The sequence below is a fragment of the Rhineura floridana genome, chromosome 2 (assembly GCF_030035675.1).
Source record: "Rhineura floridana isolate rRhiFlo1 chromosome 2, rRhiFlo1.hap2, whole genome shotgun sequence".
Lineage (NCBI taxonomy): Eukaryota > Metazoa > Chordata > Lepidosauria > Squamata > Rhineuridae > Rhineura > Rhineura floridana.
The window spans coordinates 229,671,076-229,688,065 of record NC_084481.1 but is presented as its reverse complement, the minus strand read 5'-3'; the positions used below and the strand labels follow the sequence as shown (position 1 = coordinate 229,688,065).

Below are 16,990 nucleotides of genomic sequence, written 5' to 3'. Positions count from 1 at the left end.
CAGGCATCCTTACAACAACCCTGTATGGGGGACCAGTGACATTAGCAGTCATGACCCAGCAGTGTGATGCTGCGGCAAAAAAGGCAAACGCATTTTTGGGCTGCATAAACAGAGCTATAGTTTCCAGGTCGAGGGAAGTAATAGTCCCACTATATTCTGCATTGGTCAGGCCTCATCTGGAATACTGCGTTCAGTTCTGGGCGCCTCATTTTAAGAAAGATATAGACAAGTTAGAGCGGGTTCAGAAGAGGGTGACGAGGATGATAGCCGGTATGGAGAACAAGTCTTATGAGGAAAGGTTGAAGGAACTTGGCATGTTCAGTCTGGTGAAGAGAAGGCTGAGGGGTGACATGATTGCACTCTTTAAGTACCTGAAGGGCTGTCACATAGAGGAGGGTACAGATTTGTTCTCTGCTGCCCCAGAGGGTAGGACTAGGTCTAATGGCTTTAAGTTGCAGGAGCATAGATTCAGATTGGACATTAGAAGGAACTTCTTGACAGTAAGGGCAGTTCGGCAATGGAACCGACTGCCTAGGGAGGTGGTGGGATCCCCTTCGCTGGATGTCTTCAAGCAGAGGCTGGACAGCTATCTGCGGGAGATGCTCTAGCTGTGGATTTCCTGCTGTGAGCAGGGGGTTGGACTCGATGGCCTACAAGGCCCCTTCCAACTCTATGATTCTATGATTATTCCCAGGTCCAGGGCTGGAAAGGAACATAGGACGCTGGTTCTTCAAAATGTTTAGTTTTATTCCTTTAAAAAAAAATATTTTGGCTGGCCCTAGACTTCCCAGATAAAAGTCAGATTATTATAAATAGCATTATAAATAGCAATACATTACAGCTGTTTAGAATTCAATTGCATTCTCCCATCCTTCAAAAGCAACAAGTTTACTAACTTGGGCCGTGATCCAATACTGAAGAGACCTGCCTGTTGAAGTCAGTGGGCTTAAGTGGGCTTAACCTGGTGCTGGATTGTGACCCCTGTGTTTTTGCAATTTAGTGTGGATGTGTGTCGCGGTCCTAATAAATTAATGCATTATCTGACAATGGCTTACCTGAACAAGGACACGATCCAGCGACTTGTCCTAGCAAAACCTGGTAAGAATTGGAATTGTGAACCTCTGGTGTTGCCAAGGTCCCATTCATTTAATTGGGAAGAAGGTGGGTGGGTTACGCAGGAGAATGTCTGGAGACCCAATCAGAGTCCCAGCCCTACTCAGAACAGATCAGGCTCTCCCTCTAACAACAATTCTATCAACATAACCTGACAAAATTTTGCAGGGTAAGAACCATCCTTGTTTTGGAATAAATAGTTGTACAGAATGAATAGAATAGAATCACAGTAGAGTTGGAAGGGGCCTATAAGGCCATCAAGTCCAACCCCCTGCTCAATGCAGGAATCCAAATCAAAGCATTCCCGACAGATGGCTGTCCAGCTGCCTCTTGAAGGCCTCCAGTGTTGGAGAGCCCACTACCTCTCTAGGTAATTGGTTCCACTGTCGTAGGGCTCTAACAGTTAGGAAGTTTTTCCTGATGTCCAGTTGAAATCTGGCTTCCTGCAACTTGAGCCCATTATTCCGTGTCCTGCACTCTTGGACGATCAAGAAGAGATCCCGGCCCTCCTCTGTGTGACAACCTTTCATGTACTTGAAGAGTGCTATCATATCTCACCTCAGTCTTCTCTTCTCCAGGCTAAACATGCCCAGTTCTTTCAGTCTCTCCTCATAGGGCTTGGTTTCTAGTCCCCTGATCATCCTTGTTGCCCTCCTCTCAACCTGTTCCAGTTTGTCTGCATCCTTCTTGCAGTGCGGAGACCAGAACTGGACGTAGTATTCAAGATGAGGCCTAACCAGAGCTGAATAGAGGGGAACTAGTACTTCAGGTGATTTGGAAACTATACTTCTGTTAATGCAGCCTAATATAGCATTTGCTTTTTTGGAAGCCAAATCACACTGCTGGCTCATATTCAACTTGTGATCAACAACAATTCCAAGATCCTTCTCACATGTCGTATTGCTTGAAGAAGGTAACTTTTCCTTGATTTCTCTCTTGTGGGACATCCCTGGCAGGCATTAACAGTGGCTTCAGCAGCTTGGAAAGCTCCTTGAGAGTTCAGTTTAAAACCCAGAGCAGATCCCCCTGCCCCACTGACACAGAGCCACCAACTGCCACTGGTATGAAATAAAAGCAGTGCCATCAAAAAGCCCTTCACAGTGAAATCCATTTCAAAAACTCCCCTAGAAGTTATAAAAACTACGTCATCTGAAGTTTCTCCTAACTCTGCAGGGGGTGGCACTCCACTAAGACGGCCAGGGTGACGTTATGGCCCAATCTATCCTTCTGAGTCATGCATTTTCAAAAATCTGTATATACCCACTTTTTTGAAAAGTGCACTTTTTATGGCTTCAACTGGTGAAGTTTAAGTCGGGCCCGGATGCCCGTGATGCATTGGAAAGTTAAGGGTGTGGGGTGGGGTTGGAGAGGGTACAAAAAAGAAGAAACTCAGCAGGAAACAGATTTAGCAATGTAAATGTTTTATAAGGTTTTGTTTTTTTTAATTGAGGAAACTTTTCATAATCTGACGTTTGTTAAAAAAAACCCCACTTATTAGAAATTATACAGCAGAGGGCTATGGAAATATGAGTTCACTTCACAATTATGGAACCCGGCTAGGAAGCCCTTGCCTATTGTGTGAAGTGGCATAAACCCCACAGAGGGGCCTATCAGCTCACTAACAGGCAGGGGCCTGCTCCTTTCAAAGTGAGAGATACAAGCTTCAGGGCAAAAACCTGCCAGCTCTCTTCTGACCCCACAATCCCCTACTGGTGACAGATCCAAGCTCCATAGCAAATTAGACCTTCTAACATTACAATTGCAAAAGACAGATTCCATTAGCGGTATCTGAAATTGAGTGGAGTGCAGCTCCGTTATCAGACCTGACTCATAAGCGGTGCTATTAATCAGAGCTATGATAGCATTTATATATTTCAAGCTATCTGCCGCGGCTGTGATATTCTGCTACAAAGGGTTGATGGGACTTAGGGATGGGAACAATGGAGCTTTCTTGGAAAAGCAGAGTAAATCAAGAAAGTCTATGACTTCCGCACATTCTGAAGGGATTGCGGTTTACATAAATTTTCTCCCAATTGGAGATTGAGCTCTTCCTCATCTTACACATGGGATTTAGTTGTCACTCAATGGGAATGGCTGTGAAAAGGTGAAGCTGCCCACCGTTCAGAATACTGCCTTCGCTTTTAAAGCAATTAACCCATGAACAGGAGGATACCTGGCGATATCAAGAGGATTAGGCTAGCAGCGCTTTATTAACATTTCCTTGAACTAATTTTAACTCTGGCTAGCTGTCACGAAAGACTCCTCAGTCTTTCATTTAAATTTTTCTAAAAAAAATTAAGGATGGGAGGGGGTGAGTTGGCCTGATTTTTCCGTTTCCATCCCCCTCCCAAAATGAAGCGCAGATCCTTGAGCCTAACCTAAAAAACTATCTGGCTTTTTTAAGCAAATGCAAATGACAGAAAATGGTTAAGGCCCCTATGAAGTCTAATTCAATACAACTTTGCTGCAAATGAGAAAAAAATCTGTGTGTGTGTGTGTGTGTGTGTGTGTGTGTGAGAGAGAGAGAGAGAGAGAGAGAGAGAGAGAGTGAGAGAGAGACAGAGAGAGTTCAATTAGCCAAGGGGTCATGGTAGATAGTCTCCTAAAAGGGAAATTAATACAAGAGCTTCCTCCTATAGTCTTTTATTCCACATACCTGCTTTGCTAAAACTTAGAAGCTACTTGTTACTTAAGTACCTGTATTAGCTGCTTCTGAAATTATAAAGAGCCCTCTCAGAATGCCAGACAAAGGCAACAATCTAATCTGGAAGAAATGTATCCAAATATACTTTAAATTGGAAGATTCTATACTCTTTTTTTTTTCCCCAGTACAGCGTTTTAATTTTCTGCTCGTTGCTGAATTGGATGATGGTCAAAGACACAGTGTTTGAAAAGAGTAAGCTCTGCGCTTAGAGTAGAAGATTCCCATTTGTTCCTGATGGGCACTGTATATGAAAACACAGAAGGCATCCAGGCAGGTGGAAAATCTGATCAATTAATTTGCCTGATGGTAGGTAGGTAAGGATTGGAGGGGGGGGGCTTGATACAGTAGCCTCAACAGGCCATATAGTGACACAAACACATGATATGGAAGGGGTCACAACAGGATGGTTCAACAAAGACACACACACACACCCTGCAAACCTTTGAAAAGGATCACCGAGAAAGCTAAATAATGCCTCAATTAGCCACAAGTTTATAAAAGATCAAGAAATGGATGGGGAGAGAGGGGATAAATCCAATCTCTTAACCGAGCTGGGAGTCAGCTCGTCCCATTTAAACTCGAAAACCGAATGTCTGGAAGTGAACTTGCATTGCAAATTCACAACCAGAGCAGAACCTTTACTAGCCAAGGACACTGTGGAGGGCAGTGCCTCAAAACCAAATTTGCCTTATGACTTCTACAGTTGCGGTTTAACTTTGGAGAGAGAGTCGTTCCTTCCCCTTCTATCACCCCTCACACACATATCTGCCCACTACGGCATATTTAAGATTCCTTTCACTCCGGCAAAAAAAAATCAGTGCTGCTCTCTGACTTCAGCTGTGGGTACGAACAGATATGAGAATCAATTTGGCTTCTCACTGTCCTGTGATTCTGTTTTGTTTTAAATGAGCAGCACAATAGGGCTTCGCTTCAAGCATTTCCTCATGCCAGGAGTAAAAACTAAAAATTAGGGGTGATCAGGAAAGCCTTCCTATCACCATATACTGTCATCTAGCAAAAAGTCTGTTCAATGTAACAAATAGAATTTCACAGTAATTTCCCACACATACACAAGCAAAAATTTAATTTTCGCTATACATTTATGCTCATCTCCTACATTATTTTAAATAAAAGCACAAAACAAAGCTGAAAGTCTCACACCCTATCATGCCGCTTTAAACCTGCATGCAGTTAATACTAAAATGCAGCAATGAGATAGTCTTTCTTTTCACCCACCTTAAAGAATGCCAAATATTCCAGTGTAGATGCAAAACCTTAGGAAGGGGCATTTATGAAAGAATGAGATCCTAACTCTGCAAATTGCTGAGGGGGGTTCCCCCCTTTATTCCTCTATGTGCAATATGGTGCAGTTTCCACAACTGTTAAAATATATACCACCAAATGCCCCATACCTCCATTCTTACTTAACAAAAAGCATGCAAAAAAGTGTCTTAGAAGAAATCATATGCAAGAGAATGAAGTACGGATTCTAATAAGCAACCATTTCAACGTAATTTCGGAAGTGCTGAAAATGTATCCCTTTTCTCAAAAGAAAAAAATGGCAGTGAAGGATCAACCCATCCATAAAACAAATTCTGTATAAAGGGCATTTTTTCAACAACAAAAAAACAAAACTGGCTTTAAAAAAAACCCAAAACATTAAAGGACAGCAAATAACTGACTTCAAGAGCCAGATCATTTTAAGACTAAGCAACTGCAAGAATTAAAAAGTGCCCTTTTGATATCAAGTGTGCTTGCACAGAAATTGAAGTGAGAAAAATGGAGGAGAGGGTAAGCTTTTTTGTGTAAAATACCTATTTCAGGCAAGAAATATAGATAAAAACTGGACAGTGTCTGGGGTTTTTTGTTCATACATTTAAGAAAAAAAGGATAGGGGGAGTCCTAACTACCTGGCAGAATTCAAACCCTGATTATAAGAACAAAGTGTCAGAATTCAGTTAACACTAATCCGGCATGTAGAACAATGTCCTCTTAAGTGGGAATGAATGAAGCTATTGTACGAATCAAAAATTAAGCATTAAAATGAAACTATCTTGACCTGTATACGAACATAAAACTTGGGAGATGTCTCAAAACACACGCTAGACAAAGGATCAAAATCTGTTACAAGAATTGATTTACATAGCGTATACACAGAGGAAAGGGAGGGGGATAGATAGATGGTTGGTTTAAAAAACAAAACACGCACAAAACCTTACAGGCAAAAATACCAACAACAAGTCAAGCTGCAATTCTTTACTGTACTCAGCTGTCAGCACTGAAAATGCACCCGGCTGGTGGGCTTATGTACACGGAAGAAAAAGGTTTTTAGAAGGTTAAGTTCGGGTCACACAACAAATGAAATTGTAACAACCCCAACTGACACTGTATAATGTCTTCTTCTACCAAATCAATAGGCTGCTCTCGGCTCCAAATTACCATAGAGATGGTCTGCTCCTTTCTGAAGGGTGCCCATTGTTTGACGAGAAAACAGATTTGCCACTTGAACCGTGTTGTTCCCAAAGGGTTTGCACTTCATTAATTATTTGCCATCTTAAAAAAGAAAAGAAAAAGATGGCCTTTTTGCATTAGGAATACATTCGTAAGTGCCTGTTGGAATATGGAAGGGTTTTTTTCCCCCTGAACCCCACCACCCAAAAGACTTTTAAAAAGTTTGTTCTACTCTACGTAAATACAGGGGATTGATATCATGTTTGGAGACATATCTAGAACTCTGTAATTCTAACGACCACCTGTCTAAAATGATCTAACTACTATTCAAGTAGAATAAAAGAAGGCAACCTCTTCAGACCCTTTTTTTAAAAAAAATATGAAGGGCTGTCCCAAATGAACTTTCATAATTCCTGTGGATGTTCTCTAGAGTGTCCTTAAGGTTTTTTTTTTTTTTAAGAGAGTTTATCAAAATATGCGTGCAAAAGTGAAGGTAGATTTGACAGCCAAGTCTCAAAATACATTAGAAAGATTTAAGCATTTGTGACGTTAACATACAAAGCTCCGGGGCAGTGCTTTAGGGTGGGCATAGCCTAAAACTACTGCATGACAGCATAACATCACAGAGGACAACTCCATGAAAACAGTGCTGGGATGGTGCACCTCTGTCACTTTTAGTAAGAACTGCCCACACAAATGTTTAGCACTGGAGGTTTCAGTCTATGCCTCTCTCTTGTATACAACACAAGACCTTTAACGTGGGGAGAAAGTGGTGTCCTCAATTTACAAAACTACAGAGGTGGCCTCTGGATACAGTGAGCTTGGGACAAAGTATGAGACACATTTTAAAACTGCCACAGGGCCCCTCCAGACTGGTGAGGGGTTGTTTTATTATGTGGGTCTATTTTGCAGCATGTCATTGACAGAATTTATTATTATTATTAGTTGCTTGTTAAGATAAAGAGAAAAGCACAAAAGCGGAACTACAGCTCAACATCAAAAAGACTGAAGTAATGGCAACAGAAGATTTATGTAACTTTAAAGTTGACAATGAGGACATTGAACTTGTCACGGATTATCAATACCTCGGCACAGTCATTAACCAAAATGGAGACTCAAGAAGTCAGAAGAAGGCTAGGACTGGGGAGGGCAGCTATGAGAGAACTAGAAAAGGTCCTCAAATGCAAAGATGTATCACTGAACACCAAAGTCAGGATCATTCAGACCGTGGTATTCCCGATCTCTATGTATGGATGTGAAAGTTGGATAGTCAAAAAAGCGGGTAAGAGAAAAATCAACTAGTTTTAAATGTGGAGTTGGAGGAGAGCTTTGCACATACCATGGACAGCAAAAAAGACAAATAATTGGGTGTTAGAACAAATTAAACCAGAACTGTCACTAGAAGCTAAAATGATGAAACTGAGGTTATACTTTGGACACATCATGAGAAGACATGATTCACTAGAAAAGATAATAATGCTGGGGAAAACAGAAGGGAGTAGAAAAAGAGGAAGGCCAAAGAAGAGATGGATGGATTCCATAAAGGAAGCCACAGAGCTGAACTTACAAGACCTGAACAGGGTGTCTCATGACAGATGCTCTTGGAGGTCACTGATTCATAGGGTCGCCATAAGTCGTAATCGACTTGAAGGCACATAACAACAAAATACCCAAAGGTCTCCAAGTGACATATAATAATGTTAAAAACAAAAACAAATATATAATATTACAGAACATAACAATAAAACAGCAACACCCCCATACAACCACAGGAAGCTTTAGCAGCATACGAATAACAAACAACCTAATCTTAATTCCTGCATTGAGCAGGGGTTGGACTCGATGGCCTTGTAGGCCCCTTCCAACTCCACGATACTATGATTCTATTATCTCAGTCTATCAAATGCCTGGGGAAAAACGTAAGTCTCTACCTGGCACTGAAAACATGTCAATGAAGGTGCCAGGTGGACATCACTGGGGAGCGTATTCCACAGATGGGGAGCCACAACTGAAAAGGCCTACTAATACTGTATTAGTGGTGAATTTATACTGGACCGTCCACACATCATTCCACTTTATTAGCTGTCCTGCGATGCTTTCCAATGGCACTGCTATCTGAAAGGGTACTTTTGCACTGTAATGCAACAAAAGTAGGACCAAGAAAACCCTCAGAACATTTGTGGGATAATATGATCTTGGCAGGGAAATGCACTGATTGGAAACGAAGCAGTATGCCTGCCCCAAAACGTTTGCAAGTTAAAAGAGCGCTGAAAGTCAGATTGCATGTAACAGCTTCAATAACAAAATGAGCAGAAATCATCATGATACCTGGGGCGCCTTTATTGGCAAGTTCCTGTAAGACTATTTTTTAAAAGGTCTTAAGATGTCTGACTGACGCATTTGGCAACTTTGCTCTTTTCCATCCAATACAGAGAGAGTTTCAAATGCTTGGCATCCGCGACATGAAACAATGCCCTAAAAAAAAATGTTTAAAAGCCTTCCAAAATTAGCTTGCCATTGTAATTTTATTTTCAATTTACCTGTTTATTTCCCCCCACCCTTTCTGCTGTAGGACAACAAAAATCCCTGCCCACAAATGTAATTCCTTCATAAGCTTCCATCTGGTGACGTTTAGAATAAACAGACCATCCATACAAAGAGCACTATTACCAGGAACGCATTAGAGATTAATTTAAAATAAAATGTATAGAACAGGGGATTTCCCCCTGCCCCCACTAATGGTACTTGGGAGCATTTATTATTTATTCTTCTCTAACATCATGCTCAATGCTGTTCCTAACCGATATGACAAGAGCACTCTTTGCCCTGAGAGTTTATGCTTTTATATATTTCCCTTCAAAAAGCTTTCGGCCTTTTTATTATTAGTATCATTATGAACCCTATTCCTTTAACGACACTGAAAATTAGTTAAGGATGAATTATCTGATAGGGAAAGTCCCTATTCATAAAATATTAAAGAGGTGTACTTAAGCAAATAAGGCACTGAAGGCAGTTCTCCCCACAGGCACTCAGTATGTAAAACGTTTATCACAGCCTAAGAGGGAGCGAATGCCATCCACCGAGACTCTCTCTCCCACATCAGGCTTCATCTGTTTCAACGAGGCTTGGCAGGAGTGCTGGGTGGAGCACCGAACAGGTCTGGATTTCAAATTAACATTCACCAGGAACGCTAATTCTTATTTGATAGAAAAGAAAGTGTGTAATAAGGGGCATCAAAAGCTGCAGGCTGTCCCCCTGCTCCACCGCGCTATTTGCAGACGGTATTCACACACGAGAGGTTTAACGCCTGTACCATTCCTTTTCCTTAAAATCTTACTTAAAGTAAATAAAAGGTGCCTGATTAAATTAAGGAGCCTGCTGTTTCGTCTCAAAATATTTGCCCAAAGGAAGTGGTGCTGTTTTATATCATCCCCCAAACCAAAAAAGTCCTGAAAAGCCATAAATATGGGTAAGCTATAGTGTTGGCATTTGACGTAGACGACTTGGGTCCCAACGCCTTATCCAGCCATGAAATTTTTCACTGAATATCCTGGGGCAAGCTGGTATCAGTCAGCCTCAGTCCCACATCCATAAAACGGGATTATTAATGACCCGACTCACAGGGGCGTTTTTGCAAAGATGAATGAAATATGGATTGTCAAAGCACTCCTAAGCGTTAAAAAGCAATATAGAAATGATTAATAACAATTAGTTGGGTTTTTAAATAAGAGCCACCTTTGAAAGTCTGCCCATGGGGATGGTGCCATCAGTTAAGTACAATCAGAGTAAATAATTTGCCAGCTGTACTGAGTTGTGGAGGAAAAAACTCACTTTATTTAAAACAGCCTCAAAATAGCCCCTGTACAGGAACACACTTTAACATTTTGTTTCAATTGGAAAAATAATTGGTTTATCTATTAAAACAAGGATAATTAACCCAAACAGAAAATATGTACCAAATCCCCAGTCCCAGAAAATTCTCTTGCCAGAGTGCGACTAGTTATAGTCAAAACAAAAAGCTGATTTGGGACTGGGTGAAACAGCTGAGAAATTGTCTTTATCAATTTGGTACAACCCTATGACACGGTTTCCTAAAAATTGCCTTGATGCTGTTTCTCACATAATGCTACGCTATGGCTTGTTTAACAAAACACGAGTTCACCACGAGTTGTCCAAAAGGCGATCAAACAAACTATGGCTTGCTTTTCCAAAGCTTGGTTTCTTTACCAGCTGCTCTTGCCTTGTATAGCTTGGTGAGGAGTGATGTGGCCAAACAAACCATGGTTAAAGAAGGGGGTTGGGTTCCACATAATGGCCAAGTCATAATTCAACAACAAGACATGGCTTCACATTGTGGTTTGTCAGCAGTAAACATACCATAGTTAAGCTCTGGGCAGGGTTCACACATAACATTAAGCCATGGTTTAATAATAAACCATAGCTTAATAAACCACGGCTTAAGGTTACGTGCAAACCAGGCTACTCTTACTTATAAGCAGAATGCCCTCTCTATATTATTAAATAAGCCCTATTTTTTTTTACCCATATCAAACAGAATTTTCTTTCCACGTGCACCCACAGAGATATGGGCGCTGCTCCCCCTGTGGTACAATCCTATGTCTACATTGCACATGCAAATGCCAAAACCATGTGGGTGGGGCCAGTCGAATGGGTTTTCCCACCCAGCTGACGATAGGAGGGGAGATAGTTATGACCAATATGACTGACCTTGGACTCTACCACTGTGGCCCAATATTCACACACATGCTGCAGCTACAAATCAAGAAGTCCCAAGTTTGAATCCCACTGCTGCCATAACTCAATAGGTGGGCTTAGCCAAGCACCTCCCCCACCCTACTCAGCTCTCCCTCTTTGCCCCTCCATCTGCAATAAGGATGATACTGACTCACCTTATCGGACTGTTGGCAAACTTACAACTAAATTTTGTTTGTTTATTTACTTATACATATATTTGTATACCGATATTTCATTTAAAAACATCAAAGGAGTTTACAATAAGCAAAAAACAAACTAATAGTAAAACCATTAAAAATACGATAAAAGCAAAGTCAACTTTGCAAACACTTGAAAATACTGTATTGTCAATTATAACACAATTTGATAATAAAAAACAAAATAAAAACAGGAAAATAAATAGGAAGGGGAATGGAATGAAGTATTCTGAATGGGAGCACACCACACTGCAACATTTTACTGCAGGGCCCACTTGTCATTATTATTATCACCCTCTCAACCCAGCCTATCTCATGGTAATGTGTATCTTACAGGGCCACTCCCAGCCTTAGGACCATCAGTTGGGAAAGACCCACATGGTTGGTGTTCCTAAATATTTAATTTAATTTCTTACATCTATACCCCACCTTTCTTTCATCATAGAAACCTGAGGCGGCATACATGTGGTTCCCAGGCAGTCTCCTCTCCAGGCACTGACCAGACCCAGACCTGCTTAACTTGAGCAAGGTGGTGGCCTCATGTGCCTTCAGACCATATGCAAGGACCACAGCTGCATAGAATCACGGTCTCCGACACTGCCACATGTGTGGGAAAATAGGGCCTAAGATAGCCATCATCAACTTTGTGTCCTCCAGATGTTTTGGGCTATAGCGAGAACAAGCCTTTTCAATGGTTCCGCCCCTCCTTCCAATTTCTGGAGTCCTCTCCCTAGGGAAATACGCCTGCCATCATCACTGCCAGGTTTGAGCACCAGGCAAAGGCACTGTTGTTTAACCAAACCTTTGGCAGCTCAGTGAACCCCCACTGTAGTGGTCATCTTTTAGTGGGGTGAGGCAGGACCTGTCTCTCTTATCGTTGGATGAGCATTTAGGAATTTTGTATTGTACACTGTTACATTTTTGGTTTTTAATTGATTTTATCTCTTTGTATTTTATCTTAAGTTGCTTTGATTCTTTTTCTTAATATAGCCAGTAATAAATGAAATAACAGTAACTTCCATCAGCCCTAGCCAGAATAGCCAGAATATCTTGACATCACCAGGCTGGCAGAAGCTGGCCTAAAAGATGGTCTGAATCATTCAAAATAGCTTTCTCACATTCGTGTAGAGATTTTGGAGAATTCTCACAGATAATGAAAATGGGAGCAGAAATGGCCACAATTTGCATGTTCGTCTGAGAAGAGGAACGGAAATCGCACAAGCAAATATGAGTGGTGTTTGCCATTGTTTGTTCTTTTCAGTCCACAAATGTGACATAAATTATTACATTCATTTTCTACATTCTTTTTTATGTTTCCCTGCCATTGAACTGCACTGAAATTAATTACACAATTAATTACATAGTGGACAGCAAGACAAGTAAGGTAAGTTTTAGCAGAAGCCAAGCTGTAGAGGAACGGAAACAGCGTTGACTGTGACAAACACAGGATGACACAGAAATGGCTGCCTCCTTACAATCCTACATGTGTGTCAGGATAATGAAAGGCAGGGAAAGCGAATGCAGTATCAAGCCATCCCACTTGGGTCCTCTTTTCACAAAAGCAGAGAATTTTGCAATGCAATGCAAAAAGGGGGGGGGGCTGCTCACATGTTCCTGCAAGCTGGTACCTTTGAAAATGTCCCAAAACGCAGCAAGCGCTTTAGAACTGATGATCTCCTGTTTGCACTGCGACTTCTGCAAATCTAAACTCTATCTCTTTGGCCAGCACACTTTTCAGGTTGCTGGACGCCGGGAGAAAAATACAAGGGTAGAAAACCCATCAACAAGCCTTGCCTTTGTAATGCTAGCAATTAAAAGTTAAAATTAAAAGTATCATTGAACACTAAAGTCAGGATCATTCAGACCATGGTATTCCCGATCTCTATGTATGGATGTGAAAGTTGGACAGTGAAAAAAGGGGATAGGAGAAAAATAAACTCATTTGAAATGTGGTGTTGGAGAGCTTTGTGCATACCATGGACTGCAAAAAGACAAATAATTGGGTGTTAGAACAAATTAAACCAGAACTGTCATTAGAAGCTAAAATGATGAAACTGAGGTTATCATACTTTGGACACATCATGAGAAGACATGATTCACTAGAGAAGACAATAATGCTGGGAAAAACAGAAGGGAGTAGAAAAGAGGAAGGTCAAATAAGAGATGGATTGATTCCATCAAGGAAGCCACAGACCTGAACTTACAAGATCTGAACAGGGTGGTTCACGACAGATGCTGTTGGAGGTCGTTGATTCATAGGGTCACCATACGTCGTAATCGACTTGAAGGCACATAACAACAACAACAAAAGTTTGCCAGTGCAGTTGATGCATGTATTGTTAACTTTAAAAAAAAAAAAAGCCATCCGCATCTTTCTATAATGACAAACTTTGTTACTTCTGGTTAGATAAACCTGATCAGTAATGTGTGTTAATGAGACTGAACAATGTTGCCACTCTTTTGAAAGACTAAAGGAGGGTGTTTGTGTGTGTACAAGTGTTTTTTTTTAACTTTTACAAAGAGTCCAAGGTCAAATACAAATTGAAATTATATAAACTGTAGCCAGATGAATAAATTAACAGTTTGCAGCAAGCACAGGGAAGGAACTGACAATTTAGCAGCCCCACTGAGTGCAAATGTCTCTATATTGTTATTAACATTTAAGCAGAGTTCCAATATTAAACCAAGGAAGGGAAGGCCTTTTAGTATATCATGGAGATATTTCCTTGTGCATATGGTGTTGTTTTTACTTTTCAAAAAACAAATCACAGAATATATCAAAATTAATTTACATTGGTCGCAGATATTATTTTAGAAGGCATTTTATGAATGGCATTTTCCAACTAAGGATACGTTGTCTACAATGCACAAAAAGGCTAGGAGAAAGAGGTATGTTTAAGAGAAAAAGAGGCAGAAAACAAACTGAAAATGGACCATTGGTCTCACCTGAAGGGTGATTTTCCTATGAGTACAGACATCACAGCGGGTTTTAGCTCCACCTATCGTGCGAAGGCAAGAATGTCTTTGAAGTCAAGACTAGGGGCGTCAGGCCCCTCCCACTCTCCAGTTCATTCGCGGCGAATCTAAGGAGAAATATCTAAAAATACAAGAACAAGGCCAACCGGCCTGGCAGCAGGAAAATAACACAATAGTACCATGCATAGTAACATGACTCCAACATAGCGGTATAACAGAACTAGAAGTCTTGACTTCACTCTTAAATTTAAATATAATAGCGTAACAGTAACATATAATACATTAGAAAATATATAGTCATCCTCCAACTGGGAGGGTCGTGATGTCCGTACTCATAGGAAAATCACCCTTCAGGTGAGACCAATGGTCCATTTTCCCTATGAGTCCGGCCATCACAGCGGGATGTACCACAGCAGCCCATACAGGGAGGGACCACCCACGTGTTAATCCTCATTAAGAACCTGTTGCAACACTCGTCTGCCGAAAGATGCGTCAGCAGAGGCATAACGATCAATTTTATAATGCCTTATAAACGAGTGTGGGGTAGACCAGACTGCAGCCCTACAAATATCGGCAACAGGAGCATTAGTGGCAAAAGCAGCCGAAGTGGCAGCTGACCTGGTAGAATGAGCCGTTATACTAGCTGGAACTGACAGCTTCAGAGACTCATATGCTAAAGTAATACATGCCCTTAACCAACGGGATAAAGTAGGATTGGAAACTTTATGCCCCATAGACCTTGGATGAAAGGATACAAACAGAGACTCCGTTCGTCGAATCTCTTGGGTCCTAGACAGGTAGGTCTTGAGAGCCCTCTGGACATCTAACGAATGCCAAGCCTTTTCGAGAGGATGGGTAGGATTCGGGCAAAAGGAAGGCAAAGCAATGTCCTGGTTGCAATGAAAAACTGAATCGACCTTGGGACGGAAGGAAGGATCAGTCTTCAGCACAACAGAGTCCTTATGGAAGACGCAGAGGTGTCGAGCAGAAGACAATGCGCCCAACTCCGAAACGCGTCTGGCAGATGTGATTGCGATCAGAAACAAGACCTTGAAGGACAGCATACGTAGGGGCACAGTCCTGATGGGTTCAAACGGAGGGCGTTGCAAAGCCTGCAGAACTTTTGGCAAACTCCATGAGGGGAACCGATGGACAACAGCCGGAGAGCGTAGGGCGACTCCCCTCAAAAAACGTTTGATGAACGGATGTGAGGAAATATGATCTCCAGGAGAGGACACTGAGAGAATGGACGACAGAGTGGACGCATGTCGACGTAGAGTGTTGGGTTGAAGTCCCATCATAAAGCCGCTATGGAGAAATTGGAGCACCTGATGCACACTGGCCTGGGATGGATCATGGTGGTGGGACTGACACCACTTGGAGAAAGCCACCCAGGTATGTTGATAAATACGAGTGGTAGATGGTCTTCTCGAGGCCAAAATAATATCAATCACAGCGTCAGACAGTCCAGCTGACCTCAAATGTCCCCGTTCAAACGCCACGCTGTGAGATTGAGCCAAGTAGGGTCCTGGTGCAGTACTGGACCCTGGGATAGAAGGTCTGGCCTTACTGGAAGTGTCCAAGGATCCATCATTGACATTGCCAGAAGATCTGAGAACCACGGTCGGCATGGCCAAAATGGTGCTATCAGAACCAGCTGTGCCCTTTCGGTTCGCGCCTTCCTCTAGGTTTTGGCTAACAATGGTATGGGAGGAAAGGCGTACAATAGACCGTCTGGCCACGGTGTTGTCAGAGCATCCACTGCTTCTGCTGTTGAGTCCAGGTATCTGGCAAAGTACCTGGGAAGCTGGCAATTGCGACTGGAAGCAAACAGGTCGACTGAGAGGGCGCCGAACCGACACTGGAGACGATGGAAAATGGCTGGATGAAGTTTCTATTCTCCCAGAAAGACCTGTTGTCTGCTGAGCCAGTCTGCTGTCACATTCCAAATCCCTCTGAGATGTTCTGCTTTCAGGGATTGTAGATGTTGTTCTGCCCAGACAAAGATGAGGGAGGCTAAGTCCTGCAGAGGACGAGACCTGGTGCCCCCCTGTCTGTTCAAATGTGATTTTACACACGTGTTGTCTGTTCGAATGAGCACATGATGCAAAGGGAACAGAGACTGAAAATGACATAGAGCCAAGTGGACAGCCTTTAGTTCCAGCCAGTTGATGCTTCGAGCTCGCTCTGCGTTGGGCCAAACCCCCTGAACATACTGGGAGTTGCAGTGGGCTCCCCAACCTATGAGGCTGGCGTCTGTGGTCACGACGGTTCTGCGGGGTTCTCTGAACGACGTGCCCTTGGAGAGGTGTTGAACCTTGGTCCACCAGCGGAAGGAGAGGCGCAGAGCGGGGCTCAAACGAACTTTGCGATGGTTGGAGCTGGCAATGTCTTTTTGAAAAGGCAACAGAGTCCACTGAAGGGGCCGAGTGTGAGCCCGAGCCCAGGGCACAATGTGGATTGTAGAGATAAACATCCCGAGCGCTCTGGCGAGAAGCATGACGTCTGCGGATGTTTGTTGCATCAGGGACCTTGTGATGCTTGTGATGGCAGTGATGCGATCTGGAGCCAAGAAGACCATTGCCTGCAGGGTGTCCAACATTGCCCCAAGATGTAGTAGGCGTTGGGTTGGTTGGAGATGGCTTTTGTCGAAGTTGACAAGCCAGCCGTAGGCCTGCAAAACATCGAGGGTGATCAGTAAATGATGATGAGCCAGTTCCTCCGACTTGGCCCGTATTAGTAAATCATCCAAATATGGGTAGAGATGAACCCCTTGGGTCCGGAGGTAAGCCAC

The 16,990-nt window shown here is 42.4% G+C and overlaps 1 protein-coding gene across 4 annotated transcripts in view; it reads right to left on the bottom strand.

The window, feature by feature from the left end:
• TMEM260 (transmembrane protein 260) overlaps positions 1-16,990 on the bottom strand; it is a 67,502-nt gene that overhangs the window by 40,178 nt on the left and 10,334 nt on the right. Inside the window, exon 1 of one of the 4 annotated variants that reach the window (XM_061612475.1) lies at positions 14,167-15,001. The exons of the other annotated variants lie outside the window; for them this stretch is intronic. Coding sequence (XP_061468459.1) covers positions 14,167-14,198 — 32 coding nt within the window. The 5' untranslated portion in view covers positions 14,199-15,001. Of the gene's footprint in view, positions 1-14,166; positions 15,002-16,990 lie in introns of those variants that run through there. 4 annotated transcript variants of the gene reach the window in all.